We start from the raw sequence: 23,981 nt of genomic DNA, 5'->3' as shown, positions 1-23,981 counted from the left end.
TGCCTTGTGGCTCAGCTCTTTCTTTACCACAACAGACCGGTAAAGAGCCCGCATCACTGCTGACCCAGCACCAATCCGCCTGTCAATCTCCCGCTCCCTTGTACCATCACTCGTGAACAAGACCCCGAGATACTTACAAAGAGAGGGCTCTCCACCCTTTTCCGCCTGAGAACCATGGTCTCGGATTTAGAGATACTGATTCTCATCCCGCCCGCTTCACACTCGGGTTCAAACCGATCCAGCGAAAGTTCACAGCCTGATGTCCCCAATAGGACCACATCATCTGCAAACAGTAGTGATGTGACCCTGAGGTCCCCCGCCAGTGAGGTAACGTCCAAGTTCCAAAGGCCAGTTTCAGCAACCGAGGATCAGAACGCCAAGGCCCACGCCACCAGATGCTCGCTGGCGAGCTCCTCCCCCAGGGTGGGGCCCCGGTAACCCTGTTCCGGGCAGGGTACACAGGTACTGGTTTTTAATTATTTTCATAGGGGGAATTTTGGATCACACTTTGTCTGACCTGTCATCTAGGACCAGTTTGCCATGGGAGACCCTACTAGGAGCTTTTGCTCCAGACAACATAGCTCCTAGGATCATTCAAGCACACAAACCCCTCCACCATGATAAGGTGGAGGTGAGAGGTATAAATAATATATTTTATATGTAGGCCTGAGTACACAATAACACTTGTTTACACATTATTAATGCATAATTAGGTGTACGTTTAAACATAAACACAAGAATACATAATAATAATAATAAATAATAATTAAGAGTAATGTATAATATAATATAATTTCTCATAATAATGGATCATCTGAAATTATGGTATCAAAGAGTCAATTATGGTATCAAAGAGGTATCAAAATTGTATTTGTGTCATTTTAGTTCATATGTCCATTGTACTCATGATAAACAGAAGCTATGTTCACTTATTTTATGGCTCTTTTTACACTCTAAGAAGGTCTATTTTGCTACCTAGACACTTACTATTTTACTATGCTGCTATTTGTAAAAGACTATATCACACACTATCACATTTGTGTCTCAACATGCACTGTTTGTTTACTGTGCTGTTATATGTGGTCCATTGGCCTTGGAGAAAGAAAAATACCTGTATTCTACAAACTCAATTCAAAAACTGTTGGAACAGTTTGTGAAATGCCAGTGTTTAGTAAATTTTGCTTGACTTGTATTAAATTGAAAATGGTACAAAAAATGATCTGTAACATTATATGAAATGCAATATTTTTGTTTGTTTGTGTTTTTCTGAAATCTTAAATCTAAACAAGTCATCATAAATTGCTCCTTTCCCATCAACAAAATGAACATACAATATACAGATACCAGTGAAGTTGATAATTAAAATTACATATCATGTCTTTGTACTGGTTTTGTTCAAATACATAAAAGTAGATTTATAAATCAATGCTTTCTGTTTTCATTTGCATTTCACATACCATGCTGTCTCAATATTTTTGGAATTGGTTTTCAGAGATACAACAGAACCTGTAACCTGTATAATACCTAAAAATACCATAGCATTTTCTTCTTCATATCTGAACTTTTAAACTTAGAATAAAAAATACACTAAATACTTTGTGTTTAGTGTGTTCCCAGTGGTTCAGAGACCTCATAATGCCACTTTCCACTGTGTCCTTAGAATGATTCTATCAATTAAATGCCGTTGCAAACCTATATTATTCAGCGGTGCTAGTAAAGGCTTACAGCCGTATGTCTTGAATCCACTCATTTTGCCTAGTACAAAATATGGTACTACTGTCACTCTTTGTTCTAGATTTATATGTCCTGAGTAAGATTATGCTGATGAAGTAACAGCTAAACATTATTCCGCAGCCACACAAGTTGTGATTATATGCATTATAGTCAAGATATATTTTCAAAATGCTACTTTTCTTAAAGATCATATTACTAAAGTCAGAATGAAAACTAGTTTAAGTATAAGCCCTATATCAAACACTGATTCAAACAGTAAAGCCTTTTTTCTTTTTATCCACAAGCGTCTGAGTACCACCATACACCCTACTTCTAAAACAGCAGAAACCTTTTGTTTTTTCTAATATAAAACACATTTTTATTCAGGGCACACTTTGCAATTGAATGTAAAAAAAAAAAAAACAACAACAGCATCACTACAGTGCTTTCATTCTCCACCAACTTTATTTTAAAATTAGCAAGCTAATCAATAACTTACAAGAACAGTAAGATAAACAGTATAGTGCTACAGCATCTTCCATAACATTTTCATCATCAAATATAAGTTATGATGCCACAATCAGTCATGTTTAGCTTTATGTTTACCATATGTTTATATGACTTTTATTTTGACAGAAAACTTAAATGACCTTGGTCATCTCACAGAGCTCTGTCATGTGACAATGATGCATTGGCAATGTATGAAATAGGTGGCACACCCGGGGGGAATAACAATAGTCACCACTCCCTTATTAAAATGCAGATATTTTCATAACTTTACTGATTAGATGCAAGATGTCAATATGTGTAATCATAAAATTGTTTACTGCCTGCACTGTTGCAGTTTTTACATTAATTGATATTGCTAATTTTACCTTAAAATTGTTGTTGCTAAGAGTGATGCAGTATTTCCTGCTCCCTGCTACTGCGTGATGGATGGCGCAATGCAGGAATGCAAACATTAACAGGACACATGATATTTTTACTCGTTCAGGCGATTCACATTAGCTTTTATGGCACTCTTGGCCTTCAAAATTATTTTCCCTTTCTTTTGCCGTATTCATTTCATTCTATTCATAAAAAGACGCTTGCAGGTCCCAACGAACCAACTCTAGCTGACTTTTGCATCATGCATAACATAGAAACTTCAGTCAATAAACTTCATGTGCACGAATTTTCAACAAGGAGCTGGAAATTAGCTCACACAGCAAAAGCAATTTGAAAAGTGAATTCTGTATTAACTCAGTAGGTTATTTTTTGTGTGCACATGACATCAGTAAAAACAATAAGAAAATTAACTGAAAATGGATCATCAAAGAGATTAACATTAAAGATCATATGTCTGCTGAAAAAAAGTGCAGAATCTGCCATCATGAGATAAACCTGACAACAAAGAATGGAAAAAAAGAACACTCTGTCTGGTACCCACATTTTCTTTAACTTTTAAAGAGACTGGGGTTCACCAGTTAATGACTGCTTCTACCTTTTGATCATCCATGATGAACCCGTTGGAACTGATAACTCAAAAATGAAACTGAATGTGAAATTCGTATTTCTGTCCTTTGGCAAATGAATTATTTTCAAGGAGCCTTTTTAGGACAGCATGGACATGTTAAACATGGGATTCTCAGAAGAGTACAGAAAGCTTGCAAGACAGAGAGGGCATTGGAGAGACGTTTGCAGGGAAAAAGAGAATGAGAGGCATTACTGCCATAATCATAATCCAGAATCGTCATCAGAAAACAGGCATAGGTCAAATCCAAAATAGGCATGATACACAAAAACACACACATAACCAGACAAACAATCCAAAAGTGGTCAGGCAAAAAGGCAATGCTAAAAGACTCAGAGCGAGGTGACCAGGATGACCAATATGAATCTAGACCAGTCAGGAGGTTGTTATGACAGAACATTCAGAGAAATTTTCCCAATTCTAGATTCACAATTCACAAGTACACAAGAATGCCATCAATGCATACAATGGTGTATTTGCGCAGCATATCTTTAAGTATATCATTGATGAAAGCTTGGAAGACTGAGAGTGCACTGGAGAGGTCAAAAAGCACTACTAGTTATTCACAGTGCCCCCTAGTGGTCACAAAAGCAGTCTTCTTCTCATCTCCCTCCTTGATTCTGATTATGTTGTAGGCACTTCTCAAATCTAACTTAGCGAAGTACTTGGCACCTTTCAATTGTTCCAAAGCTATAGGGACAAGTGGAAGAGGATATGGGTAGGTTTTGGTGATCTGGTTTAAATCCCTATAGTCAATACATGGGTGGGGGCCTCCATCCTTTTTCATAAAAGAAAAATCCAGCAGGGGAAGTGGAAGGCCTGATGAATCCCTGGTCAACGGCCTTTTGGATAAAGCTATCCATAGCCTGTTGTTGTTCTTGAGTGAGGAGATAAACTTAGGAATTACGAAGAGTTGGGTTCTCTATGACGTCTATGGAACAGTCATATGGGCAGTTAGGAGGTACTTTGGTTGCATTGCCCTTATTAAACACCTCCTTATGGTCTGTGTATTCACTGGGAATATTAAAGTCAGCGTCAGCATTTAGGCTCTCCACAGATGTGGATTGGCCTGAAACTAAGGATTGTTTAATGCATGTGTGGTGACAAAAAGCTGTCCATTTTTGTTTTCAGACCAGGAAATTACAGGGTTGTGTTTTTCTAAACAAGAATGACCTAAAATGAGTTCAAACTCAGAGTGTTCAATAATCAACAGGTAAAGGAGCTCACTATGCAGTGCACTGGTCACTATATGAACAGGTTCAGTATTGGTAGATATGGGCCCAGCTCCAACAGTGGTTCCATCCAACACTGCCACTTGTAGAGTCTTCAGGGCTTTAACTGGGATTTGAAGTTTCACAAGGCGAGAATGGATAAAGTTCCCCTCAGCCCCTTGGCTTAAACAACAACAGAAACTTGATGACAGCATACAACAACTGGTAACAGAAAAGATTTTGAAACCAACCACTTTGTGGGAACGCTCACCACATTAGCATTTCCAGGAGTTTGGTCCTATAGTCACAGAGCACCAGCCACAATACAAAGTCCCTCTCTCACTCATCTGAGCCTTTCCTACTTGGACAAGCACAATGAGTCACCTTGCATGGATTCATCAAACTCTTTTGTGTTCAATGGGTTCAGATGGGATTCTTATTTGGGCTATTATTCTCTCAGGGCGATCAGTCTTAGGTTTGACATGGTTGTTCATTAACTGATATAGATGAATGGATGGGGTTATAAGCTGATCCAATGTAAGACCAATGTCCTTAAGTGCCAGTTTAGACAAAATCTCTGAGTTTAGTCCCTGGCAAAGCATGACAAGGAGAGCTGCTTCGTTCCATCCACTGCTAATTTTGAGGGTACTTAATTTCAAAGCATAATCTACTACTGAGTGGTTACCTTGACGTAGTTTGGTTAGTAATTCTTTGCTTAACTCAAGGTGCTCAGGGTCTGAGGTTGGGTGGCGAGACCCTTCACTCTATTCACAAGTTGCACCAGCTGGGCTTGTCGCTTGGACTTTTGATGTACCAAGGACTCGAGAGAAGTGAAAGAGAATAAGCCTGGCTAAAACCTATTTGTGTCAGCCTAATAAATGTCCTTGCTTGGTAACAACCTTCTGGAAAGCATCTGGATCCGTCGTCTGCATTGTTGGCAAGGTATTCTGTAACGTGACAGAATAACTCAGACACTTGCAGGTAAAAAGAGACAGAGAGGCTTTACTGTTGTAATCACAATCTACAATCATCATCAGAAAGCAGGCACGAGACACAAAAACACAAACATAACCAGGCAAACAATCCAAAATGGGTCAGGGAAAAAGGCAATGTCAAAAAACAGAAAGAATGAATCAGAACCAGTAATATAAACAATGGGAAGAAAAGACTCAGTAGCTCTGCAGAAAGAAGCTATTCCATGCAACAACTCTAATTCTAAAAGCCAGGGCTTTAAAGTACAACTAACTAGTGACAACAGGTGAAACAAATCAGTATTTTAGAAATTGAGAGCACTGATTGGAGTGCAAGGCAGGGTCAGGAGTCACATGATCCCCTAGAGGGTTCTGGGAAATGTCCAAGGAGATCTCAGAGCCAAAGGAAGATGTGACAATTACTAATAGGATCAAATAGGATTATCGTGTTTTAAATCAAATTTTAAAATATATGTAGGATCTGTTTTAGGGCAGGACACAGAACTATGTTGTGAGATTAATCCAACACAGATCAATTTTCACCCATGTAAATGCATCACTGTTTGAATGATTGAAGTTAATTTGCAGTAATATTTACTATTTCATTAATGGAGTCTTACAAATTTAATATACCCTGGGAGCCTAGGCTGAATTGTGGGCCAAATGCATTTTTTCTTTCTTTTTTCAAAGGTTTGCCCAGAGCTTATGGCTCAGTTGACAGTTGACAGCTGAGTTGCGTGACAGTTGAAATTAGATGTGTTTTGTGGTGTGTGTGTGTGTGTGTGTGTGTGTGTGTGTGTGTGTGTGGGGGGGGGGGTTTTATGTTGTCAGCAATTACCCACTCTTTTGTATAGCTTTCTTCAGTATTTCCTGGTTCTGGTTTGGCTGTAGAGCAGATGGATTTTTAAAAAAAAAGCATAACTGGTCTCACAAGTTTGCACCAGCATGGAATGGTACAACTGTGTGCTCCTGTAATCCACTGCACAAAAACCATGATCATGAAGTAACATAACTGAACTCTTGTTGATGGAAGTAGCAGGGCATCATGACATTGTTACCCCTGCCAGCAATAGAAACTATCAGTCTGCACAGTAAAGGAGATGATATGATGGGCTGAGCGGATTTTTAGCAGGTAGCACAATCTTTGTCTTGTGGCTCTGGTCCTCAACATAGCTCCACCCTTGACGCCACCAATCTTTCACAACTGCCCTTAAGGGAGTGCTAATCCTTTAAAAGTCTACTGGTCTTGCAACCTGGACAATCTTTTACTTTTGACTCACTTTGTGCATCCCTTAAAGGATTTTATTTTTACACAGAGGTTTCGTTGGCAATGGCTTTGCTGACAGAGCTTCTGCTGCAGCCTGTCAGTGCAGGCACGCTGCTTGGTGTTGTATTAATGTTGCTGCTGGTCGTTTATCTCCTTTCGTCTGACTCTCAACAAGCATGGGAGGAACCTCCAGGTCCCAAGCCACTGCCTATCCTGGGGAACATACTAGCGCTTGACCTCAACAGACCCTACCTCAGTCTCCTTTCAGTAAGTGTCTTGATTTTTGTGCTAATTTTGGGTGAGAGGACTAAAAAGTATCATTTAATCCCCAACAATCCATTTGTTCGTCAATGTTTGATTCTTGGCATTGTTCTGTTTCATTACGGTTCATTCATTCTCATATACAATATTACTGTTTCATTTTCAAGTTTAATTTCATGTGAATTTAAAGTAACATAGTTGGGGTTATTTACAGTATTTAACGAGAGAGAACAATGTCTATGTTCAAACAAGAGCTTGTCTCTTGTCTGACATGGCAAACCTGAATAAAACCTGAATAAAATATACATCAGTAACAGTGTTTAGCATGAGATATTGCTCCTCAGAACTGATCAAATTTGATGTCATGATATTTTCTAAACAAATCTCATACACATATGCCTTGCAAACCTGACAAATCTTGTTTTGATTATGCAGAACTTTGATCTGTTCCTGTTTCAGTACATTATGTGGCAGTGTGCATCTTTTACCACTTTACCAAGCATTCAGCATGTCAGATTGGAGAAAAACTCTGGTCAGTCTGTCTGTCTGTCTTTGTATATATTCATCTCTCTTCAGACTGCTGACCAAATAAAAAGAAAAACAACAAAGTGTTTATGGCTGGGCCACCATAAGCCCCCAGAACAGCTTTAGCCTTAGGTTATGATGTGCCCAGCTATTCAATTCTAACCTTCTCCTTGTAAGGAAGACTCAAATGGCTTTGCCAAAATCAGGTTGACAATATTAGCATTGTCTGCCATCGTGTGAACCTTGCTAGCTGGCTAGTTCACTCCAAACTAGCCAACGGTATGAACGACTGACTGAACAGACTAGAGAAACAATATTAAACTCAAACAAAGAAAAGTTGAAATTATGTTAAACTGAAACATGGAAATACTATGAGTGTGTTTTATTTACACAGTGAACAATGGAAATGGTAAAGCAATTTCACCAAGCAAACACCAAGAAATGGGTTGCAGTTTGTCTTTTGATGTTAATAGGTCAAAATAGCTGTCAATCAAAACAGAATTCAGCCTCCAATCATCTTGCAGAAGCTCTGCGTCCAAACCCGCCCACAGCTCCATTCACCCCCAGAGACGCTCAGCGTCCGGGGGCGGGACAAAATCGTGGCATTTATCCAATGACCGGCGAGTTTCAACGCAATGAAAAAAAGCGTCCCATGCAGTCCCGTTGAAGTGAATTGACGCTCAGCTTCTGACACATTTGTAGTCAATGAAATGTTAACACAGCTGAACATATTTGACCCTTTAATGTTTGACATTTTAGGGGAAGCTGAGCTTCCCTTGCAGTCTTAGAGAAATCGCCACTGCTGTCTGTCGCTACTACGCGCCCTTGAATTATAACTTTTGAAACACGATTCAACAAATTCTCCGTCGCACTGTAGGATCGGTAACATAGACGCTCAGGTTGTAACTTCAAGTTCACCTTCAAGTTGTGTCACGTTAGGTGCTTTGGGAGCTGTAGGTGCTTTCTGTGAGCATGGGGGTTGGTGCTTCCAACACATTCCATATCATTACCAAGACAATAGGCGTTAATCGCTTCACAGCAGGGGAGTGGGTTACAGGGTTCCCTTATGAAAATTTTCGTAGCTTTAGTCATTGTAGTGTTAAAGTAAATAGCTCTGGTCATGTGATGAATTACAACCCCGTTTCCAAAAAAGTTGGGATGATGTGCATACTGTAAATAAAAATAGAATCCAATGATATGCAAATCATATTTTTAAAGGAAAATACTGCAAAGACAAAACGTCCAATGTTGAAACTGAGAAAATGTATTGCCTTTTGAAAAATACATGCCCATTTGGAATTTTTAAGTTTCACCACCTTTTTTTAACCAACACTCTGTTAGCATTTGGGAACGGAGGAGACCAATTGCTGTAGGTTTTGAAAGTGAAATGTTTTCCCATTCTTGATTGATATAGGCTATATATATATATATATATATATATATATATATATATATATATATATATATATATATGAATATAAACAGTTTGGGGCTCATTTGTCATATTTTTCATTTCATAATGCACAAAAAGTTTTTGGTGGTGACAGGTGTGGACTGCAGGCAGGTCAGTTTAGCACCTGGATTCTTTAATACAGAACAATGCTGTTGTAATACATGCAGAATGTGGTTTGACGTTGTCTTGCTGAAATAAGCAAGGCCTTCCCTGAAAAAGTCTGGATGGCACCATTTGGTTTCAAAACATGTATATATCATTCAGCATTAATGATGGTTTCACAAATGTGCTAGTTGCCCATGCCATGTGCACTAAAGCTCCCCTATACCATCATGAATTCTGGATTTTGAACTGTTCACTGATAACAAGTTGAGTGGTCTTTAGCCCAGAGGACACACCATTCAGATTTCCAAAAATAATTTCAAATGTTGATTCGTTGGACACCTATCCACTTCACAGGACACCTTTCCACTTCACCTCAGTCCATTTTAAATGAGCCTGGGCCCAGAAAAGGTGAAAGCATTTCTGGATCTTGTTTATATTTGGATTCTTTGCGTTTTAGAGCTTTTAACTTGCATTTGTGGATGCAGTGAGTCCTTGGAGTGATTTTTACTACAGCATCAGATCTGTTTTTTAATGCAGTGCTGCCTGAGGACCTGAAAATTGCAGCCAGCCAATACTGGTTTTCAGTCTTGACCCTTGTATGCAGAGATTTCTTCAGATTCTTGATTATTCTTGAATTGTTGCACTATTTGATCATGCAGCCTTTCACAGAGTAGTAAACCCTTCCCCATCTTTACTTCATAAAGACTCAGCCTCTTTGAGATACTCTTTTTATAGTCAATCATGTTACTGACCTATTGCCAATCAACAACCAGATGTTTTTTAGCATTACACAACTTTACCAGCCTTTTTTTTGCCCCTGTCCCAACTTTTTGGAACGTGTTGTTGGCATCAAATTCAAAATGGGCAAATATTTTATAAAAAACAATAACATTTCTAAGTTTCAATATTCGATATGTTCTCTTTGTACTATTTTCAATTAAATATAGGGTTTAAATGATCTGCAAACCACTGCATCCTGTTTTCATTTACATTTTGCACAGCATCCCAACTTTTTCAATTTTCAAGCAAAATTGTGCTCTGTTCAAGGCATTTCACCTCCCTCCAACCTCAGAAGATACATATTGCCTTTGGGGTACAATGCTAGTTTGTATTGGACCTTTTGGATCAGTTAGACAATTCCAATTACAAATTACACAGCAAAAAATGTCCTGATCACTCATCCAGCTCCAAGAATCTTTAGCCTTATTATGGCACAAATGTCACTGCCATTAGTGGTAGGTAATAGGAAAAGTAAGTAAGGGTAAATTATTATTATAAGAACATAATTTGGGCATTTTCATTGCTACAACTGAATGCTATATCATGCTAAGAACTTGATTTTATTGTCTGTTTTATTTTCTGCTGATGTTCACAGATGTCCAAAGAATACGGATCCGTATTCACTGTGTATTTTGGTGCAAAGAAAGTGGTTGTTTTGGCAGGATATCAAACTGTCAAGCAAGCCTTAGTGAATCGTGCAGAGGAATTTGGAGACAGAGACATCAATCCCATATTCTATGATTTCAACAAAGGATATGGTAAGCATTTTCTGCTTTTCATGAAGCATCATTCAGCAAAGTCTGTTTCATTAAATGAGTTCATAATTCATTTAGCTTTAATACATATTGCACATTAGTTTCTTTATAGAGAATGTGGTTTGCTATGGGATCCTATAATGTTAAGACCTTTGTACATAAAGACTGTAAAGATGGAATGCATTTCTGCAGGTAGTAGGACTTTTAGTTTGTTTTTAGCAACAAAGATTGTTATCATGAATGTATCAGCAATTAGGTGTTAATAATTAGGTGTCAATTAGCAAGTACAACCATCTTATATCGTCCTGATAAAGAAAGGACTTAAATACTGCTCATGGAACAATACTGAAACTTGTAAATGTTCCTCCTGGTCTATATAAATGCAGTGCTCTTTGTGAAGCTAATGCAGTTGTTTTATTTAAAGCAGAACAAAGCTGGGGCTACAAATTAATAAGAAATATATGATCAGGAATTTTGATTAACTGCAGGAATTCTGTTTTCCAATGGGGAGAACTGGAAAGAAATGAGGCGTTTTTGTCTCGCCATGCTTCGAGAGTTTGGGATGGCCAAAAGAGGAAGTGAAGAGAAAATCATCGAAGAGACATGTTACTTGAGAGAAATGTTTGAGCAGTTTAAAGGTAACATTATGTTACTGCATGTACAGCAGATGTCTCATTTCCAAATACACTATATGATCAAAAGTATGTGGACATCTGACGAGCACACTTGCTCAAGATTGTTGAACATCACATTCTAAGAAAAAAGGCGTCAGTATGGAATTTGCCCTCCTTTGTGGATATACCAGCCTCCAGCTTTCTTGGGTAGGCTTTTCACAACATTTGAGTGTGTGTGCACAGAACAGTTCAAAGTAGTGTGGTGTAGTGATTTGTGGCTGAGCTGTTGCTATCCTATGACAGTGCCACGTTTAAAAATCAGTGAGTTCTTCAGTATTACACATTCTACTGCCAATGCATGTCTTTGGAGATTGCAGCATACACGCTTGATTTTAGGCACTTGTTAACAATGGGTGTGGCTGAAACATCTTGGACTTAATAATTAGAAGGGGTGTGCACATACTTTTGGTAGTATAGTGTAGTTTCTGTAAAGCTATATACATTTTAGTCAATTCATACTCACAATTAAGTGGCCTTCTTGTGTGTAGTTGTAAAAGTTAGAATTAGTTTTATCTCATGTCCTAGATTGTATAATGTACATTGAATTTGTCTTTGAATCAACAAACCAAATCTGTGCATTTATCAAAATGTCTTAACCCCTAAAATGGCCAGGGCCCACCAGCAGGTCCAAAGTTATTACACACTTCTAACCTGAGAATAGCTCGACCAGTTCGCAGTGAAGACCTTGTTGTTGTTGAATAATGAGCCTTGTTATGTAATAAACCCAGGGTTTTAAGGGGATGGATTTGAAAGTACAAGAAAGACGGGCACATAAATATTTTGAATTTTAATTGGAAGCTGCTTACTGCATTACAGGAAAACCATTTGACACCACACAGCCAGTGAATTATGCTGTTTCAAATATCATCTCAGCCATTGTGTATGGAAGCAGGTTTGAATACAATGATCCTCTGTTCAAAGACATGGTTCACCGGGCCAATGAGATTATCAAGCTTACTGGCTCAGCTTCTATACAGGTACATTTCTGCCTCCAAAAACTGGACTCTCAGTGTGATGATTCCCAATATGCACTGTATTTTCCCCACATACACTATGATCCTATATAGTTTGCAAGTTTGAAAAGTGTTTTAAATGTATTAATATATTTACGTGAATGTACCTCTAGCTCTACAACATGTTTCCCTGGCTTCGTTGCTTCCTGAAGAACTGGAAACTCATCATGATAAACTATAAGCAAGATCTTAAGGAAGTGAACAAACTTGTGGATGGTTTGCAGAAGACATTGAACCCTCGGGATTGCAGAGGCCTGGTCGATTGTTTTCTTGTACGCAAACAGAATGCAGAGGTAAATCTTTCTGTTGCTGTATACAAAAATCTTCATTCTTAAGGTTAAGAATGAAGGGTTTTTTTGTGCTATTGATTGTAAATTCTTACTGTATAGGTGCACTTTGTATTTCTACAATTACAGACTGTCAATCTGTTTCTAAAACACTGAAAAAATAGATAAATAAATGAATAAAAACTTTAGGAGCACTGCTGTATCTGATCTACTTGTGCAATGCATCATACACTAACACCACCATGTCAGTGTTACTGCAGTGCTCAGAATGATCCAACACTCAAATAGTACCTGCTCTCTGGTGCTCTTGTAGTGGTCTTGATCATTGATTGGGGTAAAGGTGGGATAAGACATTATGCAGAGAAACAGATGGACCTAAATCTGTTATTGTGGACACAAAATGCACCTATATGGTAAAAGGAGCAGATACATTTTTTCATTAAAGATGAAAGATACCTAATGAAGTGACCATTGCAAACATATGCTCCAAATTTTAGTAATAGGCAAAAGAGGAGCTTAAAACTCTGACTAAAGTGCACAGAATTTTAGGCTAATTGTCAGTTTCCCCCTGTTCTTGTGTCTGTTTTTTGCCCTGTGTTGTAGCCGTGTGCTTTCTGTCATGTGCTTGTGTTTTTATTTTGGTTCTTGCCCCCCCCCACTCGTTGTAACCTTTTATCTAGCCCTTTGTTTCAGTCAGTATTTGGTCTACTTGTCACTCGTCCTGATGTAGTTGTGCTTTCCTTGCCTTTTGTGTTTAGTAGTTTAAGCCCTGTAGTTAGTTACTTTGTATTTTGCTAGTTTGTTTTTGTTATTAAAGTCTGCTCGCACATAGATCCAGCCTCCCTGCCCCTTCCTGAGTCATGCAGTCAGCCTAATGCACATTCTTTGTTTGTTGTTGTTTTTTCCTCTCATATGAGTAAGCTTATTTAACTATGTAATGTAAGTGATAGGATTATTTTGAGTTCATGACTACAGTGTTCATAAAAAACATCTTTCAACAGTATGAGTCCTACATAACTATGGAAGATCAAAACAATAGAATTACATAGGCCACACTGAACAGAACAGTAGCAAAAGTTTGTGCATCTTTTACTTTGGCTGACTGGTGATCCATTTTGTTTTGTTGCTCAGAAATTTGGAGAAAAGAATACTCCGTACCATGAAACGAATCTCCTTTACACAATTTCCAATCTGTTTGCTGCTGGTACTGACACAACTGCCACAACTCTGCGCTGGGGTCTTTTGCTAATGGCCAAGTACCCTCATGTACAGGGTAAGAATGCAAAATCTTGCAAGATGCATACACATGCAAAATATGTTTGCTATGGTAAGTCACATGACTTCATAACAGATAGTGGCCACATTGAACACATCTAAATAAGTTCAGGGTGTCCTACAGACAGGCAGGCCTCACCATAACTTTGTCTGATAGTGGCTTGTGCCTCAACAAGTCTGCAATAATTTTCTTGTGTATTTTTATGACTTAAAGCTTATTTGATCTTATCAGTAGCATACTTTATCAACTCAGCATCCATGAAAGGTTTCTTAGCGTTTGCTAAGTTTCATGACTTAGCTGCCATTTCATTCTCCTGTGCAGATGTAATTTTATTAATGATAATAACAAATAATTGCAGGCAGCAAACAAATTTGCAGTCTTTTTTTTTGCCCGTCATTGAAGTGGCTGTGGCATATGTTGAGGTGCCACTTTATAGAAGCCATTTTGCAGAGGACTGCATTTTGAGAGCACAGCTAACAAGTTGGCTCAGCATTGGTGTCGTTAGATAAAAGCAAACAAAATTCATCAGTCCATGATGATTTTCAGCCTTTCAATTAGTTTTTTACTGGCTATGGCTTTCGTGCAAGCATGGCTTACATTTGCTGTGTCCCAGAGTGAGCTTTGTATGAGTTGGATAGCTGTTCTGATTCTTTTTCTTTTCTTTTCAGTGCCAGAAGCATACATACCTGTGCCGAAGTGTTGGCAGTGGGTTAACTATTGGGGAATCCTGTCGAATTGCATGCCATGATATCTCCTTGTTTTTGTGCAAATTTCTTGTTTTGTTTTCACTTATGAACATTGAAAGTCATGTGTTTTCATGTAAAGCTGAAACTAAAGTTTCTTGACTCCAGACCGGGTCCAGGAAGAGATTGACCAGGTGGTTGGAGATCGTCAGCCAGTTGTGGAGGACAGGAAGAACTTGCCTTACACTGATGCAGTGATCCATGAAATCCAGAGAGTGGCCAACATAGTGCCCATGAGTCTCCCTCACACCACTGCTTGTGACGTTCACTTTCAGGGCTTCTTTATCAAAAAGGTCAGCCTATGAGGTTAAAAAAAAAACTATAAATTCAAAAAAACATGGCGTACCATTTTCATTACAAGTGTGTTAGCAGTTTATAGGCCTTGTTTGCACCTGGAATGTACAATGTATGTATTGGGTGATTCAATCATGAGTGGACAGCATTCAGTAGGAAGGAAAAAGGACATAGAAAGATTTCCTTAATCAAGCTGTATAGCTTTTGTTCTCACTTTAGTTACATTTGTAAGTTGTGTTAGACATCAACTGTAAGTTTTGTTAGAAGTTGTTTGTAATACAAGACAACAAAAGCAGCGAGACACTCATGTAGTAACTGTACATGCTACCATTTCTCCAGCCATGACACTTGAAAATGCAACATGTAAATAGCTGCATCTTGCTGTACACTTATGATCAGATTAGGTGATACAAGTGTCAATACCAAGTGTACACAGGGCCAAAAATAAGCATTGAAACTAACTACTATAAGTACATGACAAGGCTACTCTGTGGACTGAATCTGTTAAATGCACTGAAATGTGACAAGCTCTACTTCTTTTCAGGGTACATGTGTGCTCCCACTATTGACATCCGTGTTGAGGGATGAGAAGGAATGGGAGACCCCCAACACCTTTAATCCAGCACACTTCCTGGATGAGCAGGGACGATTTGTCAAGAGAGAAGCCTCCATGCCATTTTCTGCAGGTTTCAAAATGCTTTTCTCTGACGTATCTATTGTTCAAAAAATCCTACTGTAATTTTAACTATATCCTTCCTGTACTTATCAGGGCGCAGGGTGTGTCTGGGAGAGAGTCTGGCCAAGATGGAGCTCTTCCTCTTCTTTACCTCCCTCTTGCAACACTTCCGCTTCACTCCTCCACCAGGCGTGTCTGAGGATCAGCTGGACCTCACACCAGCTGTGGGCTTTACACTGAATCCCTCCCCGCATGAGCTGTGTGCAATTAACCGTGCTTAAAGCATGGGTGGTGAACTATGGCTCTGGAGGGCTGGTGCCCAGCACAGTTTGGTGATTTTCCTGCTCTTAACACACCTACTAAACCTGGCAGTTAGCTGCTGAGTTCAGTCAGGTGTGCTTGAGTAGGACAACCCCTGGCTTAAAGGGGAGTTCTGTAGAATTTAAACCAAGTCATCCCTAGTGATTTGATGTGAAATGATTGATAGAGAGACTACTCTGATTCCTTTACAGGGATGGGGATAGGAACCAGGGGTCGCAATGTCTACAATGCAAATATCATTAATGGTAAAATAGTGGAAAACCTGAAAGTGATGTAATAACGTTAATAGCATTTAGAGTCGTTTAACTCTTCAGATGTCTGGTTCCTATCAGCACCACTGTGAACAATTTTTACTTAGTAAGAATGGAACAATTCTGGACTTTGTTTACCTCTTAAACATTTAAGGAAATTCCCTTTAAAGCAACACTCCAGCAAAAATGAGTAATGTAAGCATCACTGCATACGTTTTGAACATTCTTATTTACCTTTTACAATGGTGCCACAGTAGTCTCTAGAGCAAGATCTTCCAGTTTAACGACTATGAGAACCCCTTCAAAAAATGAGTGTTGAAAGTGGGAGGAATTGGACAACTACAAACACTTATGGATGGATATTTTCTGGTTGTTTTAACTGTTTTTTTATGCAAAAGAATACTGCTTGGAAGGCTATTATGTTTCTAGTGAGCTACATCAGTTGCTGTGCAAGCAATAAGGATCTTTTTAACACTTATAGCAGTATCATCTAGCTTTGGATAAACACAGCACACATAATATTTTTTAGGAATACATAAAATCTGCATAATATTGTCAAATATCCCTTGGCAATCCCCAGGGAAATCCCAAGTACCGATCTGTTTCCGTGGTTTCACTTGAACACTCCAACTTGTTTGTTAATCCACCCTTAATACTCTTTGTATATGATCTTTCACTTTATCCTTCCACTTTGTGATTTATTGATTAATTGGGTTGTTTTTATTAAATATCTGTGCAAATAACCAGAAAACCTTTTTCTAAATTTGATTCTTGATTTTAATGAAATGTAGTTTTTTGTTTGTGCTCTTTTTTTATTCTGTCACTCATTTGATTGATTGATGCATAAAACTGAAATTGTGAATGAATCATGAGCGCCCGTGCTTTTCAGTCTCCTTCGGATAAAAGGCAAATGTCAGTGTGATATACTATTATTGCTATAGTCTGGAGACAAAGCAGGAAAACACATCCTGATTATTTTTTCTAGGCTATTTTAAATATGATTGACCTGTCCGGTCATGTTACACACAAGTGAGATCACCACAGATGGAGGCGGCACATTGGAAATGGCAAATTGGAAAAAACCTTGTCTCATCTGTTTATGTGAAAGTCGCTGACGACACCTGATGACATTTTGGGATCTTGAAGGGTTGTCCCATTTTATAGGGGAAAGATTAAGATTTCAACCACTACCCTTGTAACTCAATTTCAAGGGGTAGGGATAAAAATAAGGGATAATGGGATTGGGCCTTAAATACAGCTTTATTCTCTCTCACCCAATACAGTGTTTTAAACACGATACATTCGTTTTCTTTGGTTCCATCAACAGGCTTCATTTTTATACTCCTATGATAACAGCTGTTGTACCTGCACATTGTCTTGTAAAACAATGTGGAATGTTGGAATTTATAGCTGTTAGATATCTCCACATACGTGTGTAGCCCAGGAAGACACACACAGGACAACAACTTAGAAGCTACTGGGTCGGTTTATTCTCTATCAGGATTTAGAAGATTTGATGTGAGAGGAATTCAGCTCACCATCACAAAATACAGCCAACTGAATTCAACAAGGAAATAACAAAAACAAAAACACAAATTTGAATGGACCTGGTTTAAATACTTTTTTGGCCTGCCAAATCCTTGTATGTATACAGTGCAAAGAAAACACTCATGCAAAATAACGCAAGTTTCTATGGTACAAATATGGTAGTGGCTGTTTGTGACCTTTCTTTAAGCATTCGAATAGATTTCAGCTCAACTACGCCACCTGGGGAGTTTCACCCCAGGAAATACACCACCCAAGTACGTTCAGAGATGCACAGAGTCATGAAGGTTGGTCTGTGGGTGGTAACTAGTCGTAAGCTTCTGGATGACCCCCAGGTTTTACAAAGGTCTGCCATCAACTGGCTGAGGAATTGAGGCCCCCGGTCGGACAAAACATATTTTGGGACACCCCACCTGGTGAAGATTTCTTCTCTCAGGATTTTACAGAGGCAATGACCTTTGCTGTCCCGTAAGGGATAAAGTTCAATCCATTTGGTAAAGCAATCCACAATGACAAACAAGTAGACATTACCCCTTTTACTCTTTGGAAAAGGTCCCATAAGATCCATTCCGAGCATTTAACCAGGCTCTTTGATTTCAGTGCCCTGAAGGTAGCCGGATGGCTTAGTATTGGAAGGTTTGTACTTCTGACAGACAGGACATTCTTTGACATGTTGCCACACATCCTTACGTACGTCAGGTCACCAGGCAACCTCCAGGATTCTGAGGAGCGTCTTCATCCTCCCCAGATGTGCTCCTAGAGGACTGTCATGGAAGTACTTGAGAAAAGGGACAGAGAGAGACTTGGGCACCACTAGCTGATATTTAACCCCTCCTTCACCATATGGTAGGGCTCTGTATAACAGGTCTTGCTGTATTTCCCATCTTATACAATCTTTTGGGGCACAACTAGTATTACATTGATCCTTCAACCCTTTGATGTAGTCATCCTCACCCTGAGCCAGTGTTATTTCAGCCAGACTCACTGGTAACATAGGATTCCAAATGAGGGGATTCTTTGTTCCACAGGTAGCCACTAGCACAGGGTCCAACAAATGTGTAGATCGGGATAGAGCATCTGGTACCATGTTCATGCACCCCTTTCAGTATTTGACTTGAAAGTCAAAATGCTGAAGCCTTATAGTCCACCTGGTCAGTCTGGAGGTGGATTTGGGAGAATTGAAAGCCCAAGTAAGAGCAGCATGATCAGTATAAACAACAAATGGATTTCCCTCCAGGTAATAATACCATTTCTCCACAGCCCAGACAACAGCGAGGCATTCCTTTTCAGAGGTCGAATAATTCAACTCAGCACCTCTTAGGCTCCGGGAGGCATATGCGATGACCTTTTCCTCTCCATCCATCATCTGGATAAGCACGGCTCCCAGTCCTACATCACTCGCATCTGTATGCACCTGAAAGGAATGAAAAGGACAGGGCTGTGCAAGCACCGGGGCTTGTTGGAGTACTGCCTTTAGTTTATCCACACTTCTTTGACAGTCTTCAGTCCACACCCATACCACACCTTTTCGTCTGAGGTGGTTCAGGGGAGCTGCCACCTCTGCAAAGTGTGGAATAAACGTATGGTACCAGCCTACCAACCCAAGGAAACGCTGTAAAGAGGTCAGGTCATGGGGGGTGGGATAAGCAGCTACAGCCATGGTTATTTCTTCAAGTTCAGGGTAAGATGTGCTTCCCTGAGCCTCTCAAAACCAATCTCTAAATTCCTCAGGTGTTGGCTTTTTGTCTGGGAATAGACAATGACATCATCAATATAAACAAAGCAGATAGACCCCCTTAGCTCACCAAGCACTTGCTCCATCAGCCTTTGAAATGTGGCCCCTGCATTTGGCCAAATGGCATTGTCAAAAAAAAAAAAAAAAAAAAAAAAAAAAAAAAAAAAGGTACAAACTGAATGGACTGATAAAAGCAGTCTTTTCCTTGCTGCATTCATCCACTTCAACCTGCCAATAGCCTGACTTCAGGTCAAGGGTGCTAAAGTATTTGGCTCCATACAAAGAGTCCAAGATATCATGCATCCTATCAGCAGATATCAAGCGTCCTGAAGAGTCTTAGCATTTAGCAGCCGATAGTCCACACAGAAACGGTTGCTTCCATCAGGCTTGGGTACAATTACCACAGGAGAGGCCCATGATGAATCAGATGGTTCTATTATGCCAGCCTTGAGCATGCTTTCAATTTCCAGCCTTATAACCACTTTCTTCGCTGGAGAGACTCTATAAGCTCTGGAACGGACAGGCATCTCATCAGTGGTCACAATATGATGCTTGATCCTACTTGTCCTTCCCAGACTTTCTGAGCAGACCGATGACCATTTCTGAAAGAGGGGATGCAACTCAGGGGGATGGATATTTAGCAGTTCTTTAAAATCCTGTGTTTGGAAAGAACTAGTGGCTTCCAACATATGTTCCTCTTAAAGGGGTAAAGCCACATAAAGATTGACTTTCGGCTCTTTGGGTTTTACCCACGAGTGGCTTACCACCCCCGACGTCAGAAAAGGAAAAACACTCCACCTCCCTCTGATCTTCAGGCTGTAATGGCGCTCCCCAACATTCAGTTGAACCCTAGACCTACTCAAGAAATCAAGTCCCAAGACCAGAGGAAACACCAACTGTGCATTAGTCATGATGTAAGCATGTACCATCACCAAAAGTCCATGCCACTCATAAGATAGCTGGACTCTCCCCTCAGGGGTATAAACCTTCCTGTCTGCCAGGATGAATGACCTTTTTACATCTTTGGTCAGGGATTCTCCCGGTCTTTCCATGGCCTCCCGGAGTTGCTTCTGCATCAAGGTGTAAGTACAGCCAGTATCCAACACTGCCTCCAACTGAAACCCTCGTACTGCAATGGCAATTTTTAACAGTTGAGATGTGGCTGATTGAACCAGAGCCATACTTGGTGACTGATTATTGGCCTCTTTAGTGCAGGAAGATTTTTTCCTGCCTTTATCCTGTGCTTTAAGTTGGTTTACCCTGGCCCAGTAGTCTTTTTTGGCATTTAAATCCCTTTCCACCATGGACCCGACTTTGACCAACTGCTCCACAGTATGCACCATCCCTCGTAGGCTCCCTGCCAGGGCAGGATTACAGTTGTTTAGAATCCTTCTAACCAGTTCTACTTCTGGCAAGTCACTCTTCCATTTCAGGCAAAGGGCTCGGTAATCATAGGCGAAATCCCGTATACATTGATCAGGCTCTTGGACCAGGGCTTTAAGTTGTTCTTCAACCTCGGTCATATAGTCTGTGGGAAGAAAAGCTGCCAAAAACGCTTTCTTGAAACCAGCCCAGTTATGAATTTTAATCTTCTCAGCCATCCACCAGCTTCTAGCAGGTCCAGTTAAAACAGCATTGAGGGTAGCCATAAGCTCATTATCAGTTAAGAGTCTTAAAGATAAGAAGTTCTCACATTTTTCCATAAAGTCCAAAACCCCCGCTGCATCTCTCGTTTCTCCAAAAGTGGGAAATTCCAGATGGATAGGTGGTTTTGAATATAAGGATGCACTGTTAACTGAACATGGGCCTTCTACTGCAGAGGTCACTGGGAAGAAAAAGGCCTTGGGCAAAGGGGTGCTGGATCTCAACCGAGTCATTTCCTTTTTCCACTGCTCATTTCTCCTTTGCAGACATTCAACCACACCTTGCTCAAGCTGGTTTATGGATCTTTTGATTAGTTCTTCCATGGCTTCAAACCGCTGATCCATACTTTCTCTGAGCATGACTTCTCAGTTTGTTGCATTTTCACTGGCTGTTAGAAAATCCTCCTGCAAGTTCCTCATTTCAGTTTTAAAAGACTGAACTGATTGGGACAGGCCTGCCACTTTAGACTCTATGCGATCTATGGTGCTCCCTGTGGGTCTCTGGGGGATTTGGTCCTCTTCATCACTATTGAGGTAAAGCTCACCAAGTAACAAGCTGATCTCAGCCAGGGGTACTGGATTTCTATAAGTGACACCAGGCCCAGGGACAAAGGAAGGGGACTCTGAAACACTCACCCTATCTGAGCTAAGGTCAGTCTCTACTTGGCCCACAGGTTCTTCCAATAGCGGAAGCCTACTTGAATCCATCACTGTCTGCTGTTTGATAAAAGTATACAAAAACACCATACATAAACTCACCACATATACTATTCAGTCCCCGTACAGGCCACCATCTGTAACAATCTGACCACCTGGCTGTTACTATTAAAAGTCTGAGGACTAATTAGGTGAGTATAAACCATGCAGTGCCAGTATACAACAAAGATGACCAGTATATATTTTATTCAGTATATAAAACACGGCCCAGCCATACAAAAAAAGAAAATACCAAAAAAAGGAAAAAACAAAAAACGGAATGAGCTCACCCAGTTCCTTACGATACCTCACTTCAAAAAAAAAAAAAAGGTAATCCACACGTCAAAGACAAGGATGAGAGAAAGAAAAAGTAGATGCTGTTTGGGCCTCAACAGCCAACTTCCCCAGGCCTATCTTCCCCAAACTTTCACCTTCCTTAAGAAGGCTGCTCTACTTCCTTTTTCCTGTTCTCAAACCAGGGTTCACTTTCACAATAAAAGTCTTCCCCTCCAGAAATTAACAGGAAAAGGTCACAAAAAATAATGTATATAAAATATACACACACCCACACTGATGGAAAACTGAGGCCACACCTTCTGCCAACACATCTCAATGAACAGCCTAAGGATTTTAATCCGTGGGGTCACCTAAATAACACTATCAGGAACGTAAGTGTAAATACTTCTAGATAGGGATCCCACAGGTCCCCTTTATGTGGCAGTGTCACAAAGCTCTGCCTGTTACATGTTGTAAAGATAAACACAACATTAAAACCGCACCACTTTTGTTTTGTGTAAAATCATCTATACATCACATTTATTTAAATCCTTTGTTTTCTCAGAAAAAGAATCAGTACTCACTTTGCTTGTGTGAGAAAAAACAAAACACATGTAGCTTCTCTCACTCACAGTAACTATATGAACAGAAATGGAAATATTCACCAACATTATTGACAATAGTACAATATTTTGCATTCCTATTACAACAAACTCCCGATAAACTGAACATAAAACTATTAAGGAGCTGCCTTATCTCTTTCCACAGCTAACACGGATCATGTAGGCAAACTGACCTGCTCAACTGCTGAAAAGATCTCCACGCACCAAAATCTGTCTTGTGCTTTAAACTTAGAAATATTTGACATCCAACCATTAAACATCTAAAATAGCCAATAACTTAATTTTAACTTAAAATAGTGAAGCCACTTTTAGTGTTTACAGGAGTATAATCTGAATATTTTCACCTTTTCTCCCACAGCTAGCACACTGCAGCTCTAACTAGCTTCTTCTGGTTTCCTTCAAATCAAATCAAATCAAATTTATTTATATAGCGCTTTTTACAACTGATGTTGTCACAAAGCAGCTTTACAAAAATGGGAATCACAGCACAAACCTTAACCGCACTTACTCTGCCTGCGCTCTGCAAAACAGCGCCCCATGAGGTCTTAAAGGCCCAGGAACCTATCTATGCTTTTTAGATTAATGTAGGTGAAACTGATCTAATTGGATCTAATGGTGGATCTAATTATCACCTGGCTACATGTGTTTTAGAGTTCTATTAAAACGCTCTCTGATGCTAGCCTTTAATTCGCTACCTGTAATTTAATGTGTAATTTAGTTTTTTGACATCAGGTTTTGAAAATATTTGTTGAAAAGCTCTTTAACCCCGTCCAGTAAGATTACAACGACAGCAGACTTTATACGTTTTAAGCCTGTAGCACATATTTGACCATCCACATCATCGGGTGGTGTGGATGTAGTTTTGCATTCAGGAGCCTCAACTAGGGTATAACCACTTGCCATGCCATGACCCTGTCTGATGTCTAGATACAGCCCCACTTGTTGATGCTGCTGATAAAAATGGTGGTTGTCAGAAAGTCATATTTGCACGTGCATAATCTTCACAGAACTGATCCACACCGTAGTTGCGTAGTGTTGGTTGATTGCTGTCACATGCTGCATCATGGATGTAACCCCTTTTAACATATGCTATGGGTAGGCGGTAAGAATCAAAGAGGTTAACCTTAACACCACTCAAGTATTCACAAGACCTACATCTAAAGGCGTTACTATATCACTCTTTCCTCTGAGCAAAAGTTCAGTTGGCAAAAAAATAAAAAAAACTAGCATTAGGTGTTGCTGTAGAAACTCTGAGAGGCATCTGATTTACACTTGTGGTAAACATTGTCAGCATTAGTCATGCAAACCACCACTGAGGAGAAGAAGAAGAAGAAGAAGAAGAAGAAGAAGAGTGCTTGAAACCATATATACATT

General features: G+C 39.7%; 1 protein-coding gene across 1 annotated transcript; it reads left to right on the top strand.

Moving 5' to 3' along the window:
* Nucleotides 1-6,357: 6,357 nt before the first annotated feature.
* Nucleotides 6,358-16,047, top strand: LOC108442528 (cytochrome P450 2K1-like). Its single transcript, XM_017722608.1, has 9 exons — nucleotides 6,358-6,942; nucleotides 10,395-10,557; nucleotides 11,043-11,192; nucleotides 12,045-12,205; nucleotides 12,355-12,534; nucleotides 13,660-13,801; nucleotides 14,656-14,840; nucleotides 15,386-15,527; nucleotides 15,611-16,047. Exons 1-9 carry the CDS (start codon nucleotides 6,739-6,741, stop codon nucleotides 15,796-15,798), a joined length of 1,515 nt encoding a protein of 504 aa, XP_017578097.1. The 5' UTR covers nucleotides 6,358-6,738; the 3' UTR covers nucleotides 15,799-16,047.
* Nucleotides 16,048-23,981: the final 7,934 nt, after the last annotated feature.

This window comes from Pygocentrus nattereri, chromosome 14 (genome assembly GCF_015220715.1).
Source record: "Pygocentrus nattereri isolate fPygNat1 chromosome 14, fPygNat1.pri, whole genome shotgun sequence".
Taxonomy (NCBI): Eukaryota; Metazoa; Chordata; class Actinopteri; order Characiformes; family Serrasalmidae; genus Pygocentrus; species Pygocentrus nattereri.
The sequence above is the reverse complement of the archived record's forward strand: the minus strand, read 5'-3'. Positions and strand labels throughout refer to the sequence as shown.